Here is a 15,605-nt window from a genome sequence, read left to right as displayed (position 1 = left end):
ATTTATTAGTTCTTGAATTTGTTTTACTCCAGAAATTTGATACAGACAGTAACAGCTACGGTGCAAAGTTCTCCGATGGAAATTTGTTAACTATAACAAAGTATGTGACAAGGGGAATGTGGAAGGATATAGAATCCAGCTAAGTTCAACATTGTTTGCATTTCTTGGACAGCAAGAAACTCCAACATAACCAAATTCAAAATTTGCGAGACGACTAAACATTCTAGTGTACTGACCTAGCGATGTATGTTAGTCAGCGTCTCACTTTACAGATCAAAAAGTGAGAATAGAAAGTTGACACTACTTTAAAATATTCTTTGATTTTCATTAATTGTACTACATTTGGAAACAAATGTAGCCATACTCATATTGACAGGTGTTAGTTCTAAGCTCTACGATTGCGTGATGTCTTCGACATGGTAAGAAAGTATCTTCTTTCGGAGTAGTGCTGTAATAACCGTCTCATTAATTTAATCTAGAATAATTTTATGTTCATTTGGAAATAGCGATACCTAGAATGATAGAGGCATATTGTTTATCCGTAACTCATTTATTCAAATTCATGCTTATTTTATAATATTGACAAATCGGCTCAAGTATGTCAAAAAATAAAAATATCCGGTATAATTCAAGTTAAGCTAATACCATCCGGAACTGCTGTCATACCTGTGCAAAGCATACTCGCTCGGTAAGGTAAGATGTTTATGTTGGACGAAGAATAAAACATATGCCAATTACATGGTTTGATTTTAAACTATTCTTTCTAAAAGAAAAGAAATTATGTTGGCCACATGTTGGGCAAATGGAAGTAAGTATGTAAAGACAATTCGGACATTTTACATATGTAAGTATATAAGTTTCGGTCCTACAAATATTTTTGAAGTATATATGATTATATTGTGAACAAAATGGACAATTCAAATGTATCGATTGATTGTTCAACCAATAAATTTCGGACGTTATGGCTTGAATTTGCAACTAAGTTAAAATTGACTTCAAAATTCTTGACTGCAAAGTACTGTTACTAATGAACTTTAGTATTTTATACACGTTTCTGAATTAGGAGGTAGGAAATAAAAGTGGCCATGAGACCATATTGAGCGCCAAAAAAACTCTAGAAGAATTGCTATTGTTTCAATCTAAATATTCCATATATTTTAATTGCTGCGTTGTAGAATATCTCGAATTGTTCTATTGTACTGAACTGAACAAAGCTTACTTTCGACATAATTATAAAGCATATATAGTATAGATTTATCTCGTACTCATCTGATGTATGCTGGTGTGAAATAGTTATCTGCCGCTATGCACTTTCCAACAACCCAAGACAATATTTGTCCTTATATCTACTAAAGAAAAGGTAAGATATTGTCGATCCCGTCATAAGTGATAATATAGGGATATGCTCTACTATTATACGGCATGAAACTGACGTTATGATCTGAAGAAATTACGCAATCTTTCAGATAATTACATAGAAAACAAACGTGGAATTTAAAATATGTCCAAAGTCTGTAACAAACGAATTAACTTTAATATAGAGGTGGTCGTTTGGGATGGAGGGATTGATTGCATTCTCCCTTAACCCCTTCCGTATGTCTGATGGTATATTTGAGGGATGGTATGTTAAATAGTCAATATGTGTGCTAGTAGCCATCTCGTATTCCTATATTCCCTCACATGTTCCGTTCCTAATGATTCGTGTTAGATTTTAAGTTTAAGGATTGTTAGTGGTGAATTATATAGTACGTATAAATATCAGCTACTCGCTCCTCTGATGGACGTGTGATGGTATGGTTGCGAGATGGTCTATCTGATAGTCCAGATGTGTGTTAATCATGACCCTCTCACTTTAACTTTTCTTCGTTTCTTGTGTTTACAAGGGTGTGTATTGGATAATCAAAATCGGTTAAGGATTGTAATAAGGCGTTAGTCCTGATAACATGAAAGGTTGTGTCAAAGTGCCGCATGTGTTTGCAACAATTGTCGTTTTTAACCATCAATGATCCTTGCAAGGGCCGTCCAAGTTTCGAAAATTAGAAATGTTGCTAAATTTTGCTATCCCCGAGAATAATTATGTAACTTTTCTGTTCTTAGTTTTTAAATTAATTTTTTATTTGAAAATTGTATCTTTCAAAAATTCGATTGTTCTGTTATTTGCTTATTATAAAACATTTGTAAATTTTTGTTTAAAACTTGATGTAATTTTTTATCTTAAAATGTTTTCGTTTAAATTTTGTTCGTCATGTTTTGTAACGGATTAAAAATTCAATTTAGTTGGTTTTTTTCCAATGTTTAATCTTTTAATAGTTGTTTATGCAAATTTGTATTATATTTTTCTATTAAATTTGAAAATGTTTGTTAATGTTTGAAACATTTATAAGTTTTAAAATTTGTTTCACATGTATAAATCTGTACTGAATCTAGTATTATTTCTAGTTTAGTTTTGTAATAACATATTCCTACTTTTCATAGTCTCCACTAAATTCCATCTTAGTTTCGGAATTTAATTTTTGTTTTTAATCTGAGTCATTTCTATAAAATATTCTATTTTAGTCTCAGGTAAATTCTGTGTTAGTTTTAGAATTTATTTTTACTTTAGGTCTGATCTATTGTCATATTCCGGGAATAATTTGTATCGGGTAAATCCAATTTAAGATATTTTATGTCATTATGACTGGGTTTCCTTGATTACAGCTATTTGTAATATTAGTAATATATATGAAACTTTGTATAAACAGCTAACACAACTGGAGGTACAGTGAATGCTTTATGTGTAAAATCTAACATATATGCGTGTAGACACTATGTGACATTCTGTCCTTGGGGTCTTTGTGATAGTATATGTGTAATGTCATGATTGTATGGATGTTTGTATGTGTGACTGTATGTTGTTCAGTACGTATGAGTGTTTATCAGTAAGATTGGATCTGGGTATTCAATATCAAATTTCCGTTTAACTATATGCCGCCTCAAACCATGACAGCCAGAGAGTGAATTGTCCCATTTTCAAGATATCACCATTTCCGCAATATGCAGGTACTACTAGTTTTACGATGTTTTATATTTACTGATTGTCAGTGGCATAATAAACTTGTGGGCAAAAAAACATTTGAATGTGTACATTTGAATAGTGATATCAGCTTTAAATATGAGGACTAAGACTTTAAACTAATTTTATAAACTCAGACCTGCTTTTCATTTTTCTATTAAAGATCAAGAAATGGTAAAAATATTTGTAAGATCAGTAAATTAAAACTATAACCGATGTGAAAAGTGAATTTTAAATTGTTTACCCTCTGTCTAAACAGTCTTGAGTTTCAACATAGAAGTTGTTCAAAACTAAATGTAGTCCCGCCACGCTCTCACACAACTGTAGTAGCCTTGTATATTTGGTCACACGAAATCACCGGTTTGAAATTTATGTTAATACTCTTTGGAATGTCCTTTTCATTGATACATTTACAATTGTGTCAGTAATACTATTTGAATATGCGTATAGAACTGGTATTAAAAAGTCCGAAATGTAAAAAAATACCCTTATTAATGTGCACATGTGACGTTTACTTGAACTACGTATTCCTGGTACTTTACATACACAAACATATAGCTGAAAAAACCGAGGGATAAATATTGTCTGTTGCACAAATTTCATCTGCTACTTCCAATCGACGTTAGACAAATATGCATATATTCCACTCTTCTTAACCTTCCAAGAGCGGATGTTTTGTATTACTTGAATTGAGCAGATTAGTTATTAACTCAAATTTATATGCAGCAAGCAATATACAATTTTTAGACTGATTAATTAGAAGGGACGAAAGGCACAACTACATCTTACCTTTGCAGTTTCCAACAATTGTTTCCCAAACCCCATCGTCTTTACAGCGGGCCGTCTCCGATCCAGGATAGGTATAGTTATAACCCTCATTACACACAACAGTCATTGTTGCGTTGTAGCTTGTATCACCATCTATACCGGGTGATGTAATTAGCACACCGTTTGATGGAGAAGTAGGGCGCAACCCACATTGTATTGCTGATAAGACATCAAAGATTTATAACATGAACGGAAATTGTTTCAGGTGGGAAAATATCATGTTGTCATGCCTGGGAATATCTCTCTTTCAGATTCACAATGGACGCAAGTAAATCATGACTGAATGGAAGGTAATGATCGCCCTTAATACACTGAAAATGATATACTTCACATACATATGCAACATACCCACAAGAAACTGTTTGTAAATCGGCTCGACCGCCTTGTTAACTACATTGCTTTTTAAAACGTTTTACTGGTGAACGGGGAAAAGTAAAGGTGTAGGTGATGCAAATATTTTCATAGATATGAACGAGCTTGTAGAAAGTTATACGATCTTAATGGAAACGCTGAACATCGAAGTAAATATCGATGTTTGCACGAAGGGAGCATACAGCTGTATAAAAGCTCTTTACTACACCATGCACCCAGCAGAGATATAGAAGGAGCTACACAAATAAAATGTAGATCGTCGTAGAAGTGTTTTCTCGTTGTCTAAATTGCCCTAATATTCCAATCTACTCACAATTACTTGGGAACTAAGACTGAGATAGAGGAGGCTGATTTATACGGTATTTATTGATTTTCAGCTTGTAAAATACATTGATCTGTTGTGGTCTGTAGACTCATCTATCCATAAAACACGAAGCAGCACGAAAAGTTACTTATTTGGTGTTATTCCAGAAGAATATACTATGCTTGGATGATCTTGTATAATGTGACTCAGGTAAGTGCAGATTTTACAGGTATTCACATGTACTGAATAAATACAAAAACAATTATATAAGCAAAGAAGATTGATACAAGCTAACTAATAGCATCAATAGATATATATAATTCAAGATAAAACAATTTCTTACAACAGACCCGCCCCACAAAAAGAACAAAGAAAAAAGCTGCCCCCCCCCCCGAAACCCCCAAAACAAAACAAAGACAACAACAACAGCAAAGAAACTAAAAACAGAAAAAACCACCCCACCCCAAACAAAACAAATGACGTCTGCTGTGCGGTGCTTGTTCAGCAACGGGGAAATGATCACAGAATCATTAGCTATGCAAGTCGTAGTTAGAACGATACATGGAAATACTATTCGTAAACTGGAAAAGCAGCTTCATTTTAGTTTGGGGCTCCATACTTACTTAAATGTTATTGAGTTTGAATTCGTTACTGTGCATAAACCTCTTCAATGTATATGTTCACTAGGATAAGATCTTGTGCACCAATCGAACGATGGAATTTTAGAATGCAACCATACAACTATGTATTATGATACATTGTTGGTTCAAACAATACCAAACCAGATATAGTGACCAAGATTACTTACGTTTGGTAACTCATGAAGCAACACTAGCAGTGATGACTAAGTGTGAAACTGAATCTGCACATGTTATGTATGCTTAATCTGCAATTTTTATTTGTTACTTTTTTATTACATTGTATGCAATTGATAACATGACATTGTATGTTAGACTTTACCTGGTCCATAATCAAGTTCAGCTTCTACCTGAACTGTATCATTGATTTTGGTCTTGCAGTAAACACGAAAATACTTAATTAAATGCCACGGTGTTGACCATAATCAAAACGTTTATTATCTAACATTTTAAAAAATGCATTGAACAAGGTAAAGTTTCATCAATTATTTCTAATATGTTTTGTTAATCAAATGGTGTTACTATTGATAGTGTCCATAATTAAATAGGGTAGCAGTATGGTTTGCAAAATGTATAGCATAATAAGTACTCCTCTCCTGCCACTGAATGCTCTGTTCTTAGATGAAAAGTGTCTTCAAGTGTATTTAAACAATGAATGTCAAACATTGGATGGATTACATATCCCATTTTGTGTAGATCTCAGATTATATTCACTAGATGAATACCAGTTCAAAAACTAATAGCAGTTAATATAATATAACATTTGTAAGGGTATCGAATGTTCAGTTACAAAATGTAATAAGCTAGCGAAAATATTTCAAACATGATATTGTTCTTTTTACGTGCCAATGGTGATAGCCGGAGTGGATATAATGTCTTGCTAATATCATTTCATTTGTCTTTCCGAAATCCACTACAGTGAAAAAGAAATAATGGCTTGTACACTTTATTATAGTCTGAATATATTACATGGTTAGATTTTAGGACATTACATAAGTTTTCACTTTTTCAAAATACAAATTTTGAACTCCTCCGCCAGATGTCTCCCTCTCTCTCTCTCTGTCTCTCTCTATGTCTGTCTGTCTGTCTCTCTCTGTCTCTTTCTCTCTCTCTCTCTCTCTCTCTCTCTCTCTATATATATATATATATATATATATATATATATATATATATATATATATATATACTGTATGAAAGCCCATGTTAGCAAAATTGATGAGCAACAACTTGAGATGGATACATAAGACTTTTAATAGATATATCTGTATGATTGTTTATGTGTGAGTGTGTGATTTTGATTTTTAACGTAGCTTTAACAATTTTGTCAGTCATATCGCTACGATGTCTGCAGTGTGGCAGTTTATTGTGATCCCTAGCACTAGGGCATCATGTCGCAGACATGTATCATGATGTCCCACCCAGTCACATTATTCTGACACCAGGCCGACCAGTCCTAAGACTAACCTCTTAATGCTGAGCGCCAAGCGAGGCAGCTGTTAGCACCATTTTTGTAAGTCTTTGGTATGACTCGGCTAGGGATCGAACCCACGACTTGCCGCATCCGAGGTAGACGCTCTAACCACTAGGCCACCGGAGCAATATGTTATTGTTTAAATGATCTGTTCATATTTTAAGGTCTTTTGAGTAGTGTAGTAACATATGTCAAAAAAAAGATGCTTAAATCTATTCGAATTATTCTTTTTTGACAAACATTACTTGCTGAAACAATGAAATGATAAAGGCATGACAGCAAACTAACCCAACCCCCAAGGCAAACAAAACCCCTCCCCCGACACCTTATGTAGAGAAATGAAATTTAGTAGATGTATTCGCTTTTATATTTAAGCATTTTTATTAGATTAAACAAATGTTGATGTTGTCACTTTACAAAAATCCAAACATTTGAACTTAGAACTCTTTGAATAATGCTTGTTAGCAAAACTGACCTATATCTGTTCATGCCATACAAATACAATTAATAACACAACATTATCTGCATACGTATGTAGGGGTATCAATATCGTGGCAAGCACCATTTTCTCAGAGCAGGAAATGATGAGGAAGGAACATGAGTAGTATAAGGGGTGAGATTAGCGACAATGGGATTTAGCATTGAAAACACCCCCTGGGTAAGATTAGCGACAATGGAAATTTAACATTAACCACCCTGGGTAAGATTAGCGACAATGGAAATTTAACATGGGCAAAAAACCCTGGGTAAGATTAGCGACAATGGAATTTAACATTGGAGAAAGGAAAAAAAAGGAAATATTGATTTTAGCGACAAAGGCATTCGAACAATGGAAAAATAATATCGATTCTAGGGACAAAGGCAATTGAACATGGGGAATAGAGTTTGGGTCTGTCTAGGGACAAGGGGAACTGAACATGGGAATAGAGTTTGGGTTTGTCTAGGGACAAAGGGGAATTGAACATGTTAGAAAAAAAACTACTTTAGGGACAAGGGGAATTGAACATGGGATTTTTTTTTTTTTTAAATTTTTTATAAAGGGGTAGGCAATCGAAAGGCTATCTCTTTTCGAGAAATGTGGGTGGCCCTGAAAAGGGCCTTTGGATTTATATTAATATTAATATTAACATAGACGGCATCTGTCACATCTTCTTCTTCTTAAACTCCTTCTAACTGCAGGTCCATACACAAGTACCCTCTTGAGGCATCCTTGTCTTTCTATGTAAACTCTTCTCATCCATAGACTAGTATCTGTCCTATCAACAACAGTCCACTTGGACCGGACATATATGCGCATGTCCGTCCTAAACATCATTGAAGACACAAGGCTGGATGATTCAACTGTGGTCCACATCGTGAGACGACGAGAACAGGTGAATCAATGCAGTGAACTGCGCTTATTTATAGGTAGAGGAAGGATTGAAACGGATTGAGTTCATTCACCAATCCGAACACGCGTTACAAAATTCAGTCAGACCGCATCCAATCCGAAGAGAGCAGTCTGTGACGTCATGTGGTCTATATAGATTCGCTAGCGCCTGTGTGATGTCAATCTATGCGACAGTGATTCAACATGACGGAAACTCAGAAAACGATCCATTGGGGTGCACCAGCAGTGGAGGCAGCCCAAGGGAACCCGGACTTACTTTCAGAAGAGGTACATTGGGATTTTGTGGATTTTCTTACCTCGCAAGAATTTGTTCCGGAACCTTCGTCTCATTCTTCATTACCGCAAGTGGAGAATTTTAGACAGAGACAGAAAGAAGAATTGGAGAAATTTATGCAACGGCAAAAGGAAGCGGAACAAGCTTTTCTCCTACAGCAACAGCAACAGCAACAAGAAGAGGTAAGAAAAAAACAAGAAGAAGAAGAAGTAGCAGCAAAGAAACAAGAGGGTGAAAATCAAACGGCTACGGTACTGTTGGACATTTTAGCGGAGTTAAGAAGTCTGAAACAAATGTATCAGACTTCTTTATCACGACCGAAGAGAATACGACCTTCCCGAGCTAAACACGCCAACCCTGTGACTAAGCCTATCGTACCACCCTTAGTGATTTCAACCCAATCATCATCATCAGAAGTAGGCCTCGGCTGTGGCAAAGGCTTAAGACAGTTAAAGTTGATTGCTAAAACTCACCCCTACACCAAAAAAGGCCCTTTTCAGGGCCACCCACTTCTCTCGAAAAGAGATAGCCTTTCAATTTGCCAATAACTCAAAAATCAACACAAAATTTTTTTTTACCCTTATAGTACATGTCTGTGTATGAGTGCGTGAGTGTAGCTTCTTATTTTAAAATCAAAGCTCAAAGACACTTACCTTATATAATTAATGTATTCTTTTCTCCATAGTTACAATCCAATTCACAATTCACAACAGAACACTTTATAAATTACATTCACTTCTTCTGTTTCTTTTTTTACTCTCTCTTTTTTTTAATTTCTTCACCGTCACAGTCTTTTCCTCCTCTTCCTCCTCAATTTCTTCCCTTCTTCTTTTCTTCACCTGGCTGCTTTCTTCCTCTGAAGAATCTCTCTCTTCTTCTGAAGAATCCCTCTTTTCTTCCGACTCCTCTTGTTTCTTTTTTGGGCCATCTGGAGACCAATGTCCTTTTTCTTGACAATAATAACAGGTATCTTGACTTTTGTCTTTTCTAGCCCCTGTTTTTGTTCTTTTTTGACGGTCTGGACACTCTGAAGACTAATGCCCTTTCTTCTGACAGATATAGCAAGTATCTTGACTTTTATCTCGAAAGGAAGGAGAGTAGTCCGTCGGCTGGTCTGAAGAGAATTTTCTAATGACCCCTCGCAAAGCTCTGATGAAACGTTCCATCTGGGTAGTCTCTTCCATCGTTGTGCTCGGTTTGAGAGAGAAATGAATAGTGAAAGGACAAGACACACACCCTTTTTATATACGCTGGTTTGTCATGACTATAAATTAGTCTATGGTGTTACTTGAGTCATTTGACGTTTTGCACTCAAGATGAAACGATCCTATTCATTCGAGAAGAACGAAGAAGAAGAAAGTAAGAGGCAGAAACGTGATCTATCGCCTCGTACCAGAGCTGAAGTCCTGGCAGAAATTCATGCCAGTGATTTTGAAGAGGACATGAGTGAACCAGAATCCGAACCCTCTCAACAAAGTTCACCACTCTTAGTCAACCCTGAAAAGTACTATTCCATTCGAGAGACGGAAAAGCGATCCTCTAGAAAATTTAGAACCACGGCGTACACCTACACAGTGAAGTTTAAAGATTTCAAGTCCGACGTACCATTGGAGAAAGCAGAAGGGTTTATCATCGAGATGTGGGATTCTTTGCTCACCGCACTCAAGCGACAATGTCAACCCAAAGAAGACGATCGCTTGACACTATCCATAGAACACGACAGCTTGAAATCCCCTGTTTGGATCGAGTTTAGCAGACCCGCAGAACTAACCCCTTCCAAAATCATGGACAAGATTCAACACGTACAACAATCTAATGACCAGTTTGACATCACCGATGGTAAAGCCACACTGAAAATGGCCCACGTCTCTCCTCCTCAAGGGACCGGACAACGCAATAAGGTGTTATTGGTGAACGACCTTCGCAACACCAAAAAGAGTCTCGTCCAAATTCACAATTCTCAAGACCAGATGTGTTTAGCCCGAGCCATCGTGGTGGGACGAACCTATGCCAACAAGAACGACACGTTAGAATGGAAAAGAGCCTGGAAAACTATTCGACGATCCGACCGAGCCAAACAACGAAACGAAGCAGAACTCCTGTTACAACAAGCCGGACTGTCCAAAGACACACCCTGTGGCATTCCTGAGATGCAGAAATTGCAAGATGTCCTAGCTCCACTCTACACCTTGAAAGTGTACCCTCAAGAAATGCGCGGACCTCTGTTGTTTCGAGGGAAAGACTTTAAGGACGGAAAATACATTCATGTCTATTATCACGATGACCATTTCGATACCATTACCACTATCACTGGATTCCTGGGATACAGTTATTACTGTGAGAAATGTGACTATGGCTATAACAATCGAGAGCAACACAAACATTGCGGATGGAAATGCCCAGGATGTTTGGCCTCTCCACCCTGTCTGTGCGAAGGGCAAGAAAGAGTACAATGTCCTGCTTGTCTGCGCACGTTTGTCAGCCCTGCCTGTTACCAACAACATCTCAAGACGCAAGGTTCACAGCAGAAATGTGCTTGTCAACTGCTGAAATTGTGCCCTACGTGTCGAAAAGGCCCACGTACCAATAATACCAAGGCACACGTATGTTCAGGAAAGAAAAAATGTCACATTTGTCACCACATCGTGGACTTCGAACACCAACGCTACGTGCAAAAATACCAACCCCCACCAGAGAAAGAGGACGGTCACAAGAAGAAAGGCAATTTCATCTTTTTCGATTTCGAATGCATGCAAGAGACTGGCATTCACATTCCTAATTTCTGCGTGGCTCATCGAGCGTGCGAGAAGTGCATTCAAGAACCTATCTTCAGTCATTGCCCTCACTGAAGCAAGATTCCCGGACGGCGTGAAAAAATCTTTCGAGGACCGAACACGTTAGCCGATTTTCCCCAATGGGTCTTAGATCCCATCGACAAGACGTGGAGCAAAGAGGGCATCGAACGTTACGGAGATTGTCATCGTCATGCCACGGTGATGGCTCACAATTTCTCCGGATACGATGGACAGTTTCTTTTGAGGTACTATACGGAACATGGCACCGAACGTCCTAAAGTCACTTTGAACGGAGTCAAAATCATTTTCATGCAAGTGGGACAAGTGCAGTTTAAAGATTCGATGAGTTACTTGGCCATGCCTTTGAGTCGAATGCCTAAAACGTTTGGAATGACAGAAATGGCTAAAGGTTATTTTCCTCACTTTTTCAATACGGAAGCCAATCAACACGCCGTTCTACCCCATTTGCCTGAGGCTCACTATTACGACCCCGACAACATGCGTACCGAACAACGAGAAGCTTTCTACGCTTAGTACCAGACTCACGCCTCGGACCCTTTCGACTTTCAGGAAGAAATGCTAAAGTATTGTCGTTCTGACGTGGACATTTTACGGCGTTGCTGTGGAAAATTTCGAGAACTGTTCATGGAACACGGAGGGGTCGATCCTTTGAAAGAAGCTTGCACCATTGCCAAAGCGTGTTCCTTAGTGTATCGACAACGATTCATGCCTGAAAACACCGTGGCTGTCATCAGTCCTGAAACGACTCACTATGTCAAACGTCAATACTCGGTCAAAGCCCTACGTTGGTTACATTACTTGTGCGACAAGGAAGACAAATGGATTCAGCATGCCCGCAACGGAGGAGACGAAAAGACCATCGGAACGTATCCGGTCGATGGCTGGGACTTAGAAAACCCCAAGATCGTGTACGAGTGTAACGGTTGCTTATTTCACGGATGTCCCGTCTGTTACCCTGATCGTAGCACTAAAAATCAGTTTTTACAACGAACCATGGAAGACTTGTACCAGGACACTTGTCAGCGACGCCTAAAGTTAGAACAGCAAGGATACCAAGTGGTGGAAATGTGGGAACACGAGTACGATCACCGTATGAAAACCGATCCCGAGTTTAAACGTGCCGTGGAAAGTTACAAGCTGATGGACCCCCTAAACCCGAGGGATAGTTTGTACGGAGGAAGGACCAATGCCACCTGTTTGCTGTACCAAGCCGACGAAGAGAAAGGAGAAGAAATCAAATACTTGGACGTGTGTTCGCTGTATCCTTACGTGTGCAAATAGTGTCCCTTTCCTGCAGGGCACCCACAATTGTTCACGGAACACATCGACCTGAAAAACATTCGACAATACGAAGGCTTGATCAAGTGTAAAGTTTTGCCTCCCACGAACCTATACCATCCCGTCTTACCTCACCATTTTCAAGGCAAACTGATGTTTCCATTGTGCCGTACTTGTGCCAAAACGTGCAACCAAGACCAACCTTGTCAGCACACTCAGAAAGAACGTGCCTTGACGAGAACCTGGATCAGCGTAGAATTGTTCAAAGCTCTGGACATGGGATACCAACTGTTAGAAGTGTACGAAATTTGCCACTTTCCCAAGACACAACAATACCACAAGGGTGACCCCACGCAGAAAGGCATTTTCGCCGACTACGTGGATGCCTTTTTGAAACTGAAGCAAGAAGCCAGCGGCTATCCTTCCTGGTGTCTCACTTCCGAAGACGAAAAGACATTCAAAGAGAAATACTATGAACAAGAAGGCATCTCTTTAGACCACATCGAGAAAAACGAAGGCAGGCGGTCGTTTGCCAAAGTGATGTTAAATTGCTTGTGGGGTAAAATGGCACAACGACCGTGTTTACCCAAGACGGAATATTTGACAGAAGCTTCCCGCAACTTTCAGATGATTCACGACAAAACCAAATACATTAAACACGTGGACGTCGTTCGCGAGGATTTGATCTTGGTCAATTACGAAGAAGATCTGGACTTTGTACAAGACGACCCCTTTGGAAATGTCATCATTGCGGCTTACGTGACAGCTCATGCTCGCTTAAAATTGTACGAAGCTTTAGAACTGTTAGGGGAACGTGTCCTGTACTTTGACACGGACAGTTGCATTTACATCCATCACCCGAGTCAACAGCACCCTGACATCGAAGGAGACCGTTTAGGAGCCTGGACAGATGAACATCCCGACGACAAGATTCTAAGTTTCGTCAGTGGTGGTCCTAAAAATTACGGCTACGAATACCGGGACCCACAAGGAGAATTGCACACGACGTGTAAAGTGAAAGGATTGACTCTGAATTATCGTACCAGTCCTGTGGTGAACTTTGGGGTATTGAAAGAAGCCTTGCAATCGGGAGAGGATGCAAACTTTAAAGTGACCACCTATCATCCGAACAAAATTGTACGTTTACCCACTCACCACATCGTCAGTCGACCCTTGGAAAAAGTCTATCAAATCGTGTACCAGAAGCGAGTGCGACTTCCCAATCATTTCACCTTACCGTATGGACACGTCGGTATTGGTCTGTATATAAAAAGGAACCCTAGGCAAGATCGATAGTTCATTGTGACTACCAAGACCAAGCGAACAAGATGAATACTTTCAGAGAAACACAAAACAAGTTTAGACAGGCACAATTCAAGTGTGGGACTTATGAAGTGGTATGCGATTGTGAGCCTTGTGACTTTTCAACCTGTGTTAGTGACGGTGACAGAAGAACCCGTCACCCAGGACGGGACTGTCCTGGACAGGCCTGAAAGACCCTTTCGGGAGGACACTTGTGTGACCTTACCCCCTACTATAGAACTGGTTAGAACATTACCCAAAACATGTTGTACAGACTCTTGTATTTATTCCACGTTAATGGTTATCATGTGATTTTTCTCCTTATACTTAAGGCTTTGGCTTTCATGTATTTTTGTCTTTCGTATTCATGTTTGAAACATTCAATAAACGTGTTCTGAAGAAAAGTATATAAACTCTTGTCTTGTTTGTTTTCGTGTCACAAGTGACATTTCTCACACTATGGCTACCTCTGCTGTCTCTGCTCCCTCTTCCTCCACTTTCAAAGTCATCGACGAACACTTAGATCGTGCCAGTTGGGAGGCTTTGTATCTTCGCCATCCCTTTAACATGTTCATTGCTGGACCTGGCGGTTCAGGCAAAACCGAATTCGTCAAACGTTTGATCGAACATAAACATCATTTGATCGATCGGCCACCTCAACGGATCGTGTGGTGTTACAAAGAGTGGCAATCGGCGTACAGCCTCTTGCGAGAAAGTCAAGGCGATTCCATCGTGTTTGTGGAAGGCATTCCTAAAGAAGACGACGGCATCGTCTCTGACTCCCGTCAAACCATTTGGTCATTTTTGACGACATGTTAGGAGAAGACGAAGAAGAAATTAAACTGTGGTTCACGCGCAAAGGGCATCACCGTAATGCCAGTGTCGTTTACATCACCCAAAATTTGTTTCAACAAAGTAAAGCCCATCGCACCATCAGTCTCAATGCGCATTACGTGGTCTTGTTTAAAAGCCCTCGAGATAAATCGCAAGTGCAAATCTTAGCCAAACAGTTAGGAACGCCTTGGCTGACTCAGGCGTACGACGATGACACTCAAACTCCACACGCCTATTTACTCATCGATTTGAAACCTACGACCCCCGAGGATTTGCGATTTCGTACCCACTTGTTTCACCACTGGTGCCAAGACGGAGGGCCTGTCCTGTACACGTCTCCGTCCTCGACTTAATTTCACTCCACAAAAAAAATCTATAAAAACCTCAGACCCTTTTCGTCTGTCTCACACAGCGTCAACATGACGTCCTTTCATTCGCATCTTCCCGTCAAATTGATTCGTGCCTTGTATGGCATCAGTCGAGAAAAAAATCCACAAATACGAGCTCGTGTCTTAGAAGCTAGTCTCAAAGAAGTCTTACGATGGTTCACGGTGACGGCACGTCAATTACTCAAAGGAATCATTCAGATTCCTCATCAAACCAAACGCTTTTTCGATCGAAACAAAGTCGCTTTGGTCCAACTGGCCGATCCCCGCATCGACACTCAAACCAAAAAACAAATCATTTTGAAACCTGGAGGGAGCGGTACTCTAGGAGGGGTCATCATTCGCTCTCTCTTAAGATGGGATCCTAATGCCCCCAAACTTCTCCCCAAGAAAAAAGTCCAATGAAGCCCCAAGAAGAAGAAAAAGACCAGGTCCCCAAGAAGAACTTCTCCAGTGGCAGGACCCTCCTCTGACCAGACACCACCCCAGAAAAAGAAAACAAGCCCCAAGAAAAAGAAACAGAGAAAAAGTCCCCAGAAAAAGAAAAGTCCACAGAAGAAAACTAGTCGCAAGAGAGGCACTTCGGCCAGGACGCAACTTTACACTCGCAAATTACGACCTCCCACGGCGGTGACCGCATCTCCGGCAGCCTCACGTTCA

At 39.3% G+C, this 15,605-nt stretch overlaps 1 protein-coding gene across 1 annotated transcript in view; it reads right to left on the bottom strand.

The window, feature by feature from the left end:
- Positions 1-15,605, bottom strand: part of LOC149808213 (uncharacterized) — a 45,163-nt gene that overhangs the window by 18,432 nt on the left and 11,126 nt on the right. The window contains exon 2 of the mRNA XM_089950165.1: positions 3,842-4,039. Coding sequence (XP_089806291.1) covers positions 3,842-3,947 — 106 coding nt within the window. The 5' untranslated portion in view covers positions 3,948-4,039. The remainder of the gene's footprint in view (positions 1-3,841; positions 4,040-15,605) is intronic.

Source organism: Sinohyriopsis cumingii, chromosome 1 (assembly GCF_028554795.1).
Source record: "Sinohyriopsis cumingii isolate HCF-2022 chromosome 1, ASM2855479v2, whole genome shotgun sequence".
Lineage (NCBI taxonomy): Eukaryota > Metazoa > Mollusca > Bivalvia > Unionida > Unionidae > Sinohyriopsis > Sinohyriopsis cumingii.
This window is presented reverse-complemented; position numbering and strand designations above follow the sequence as displayed.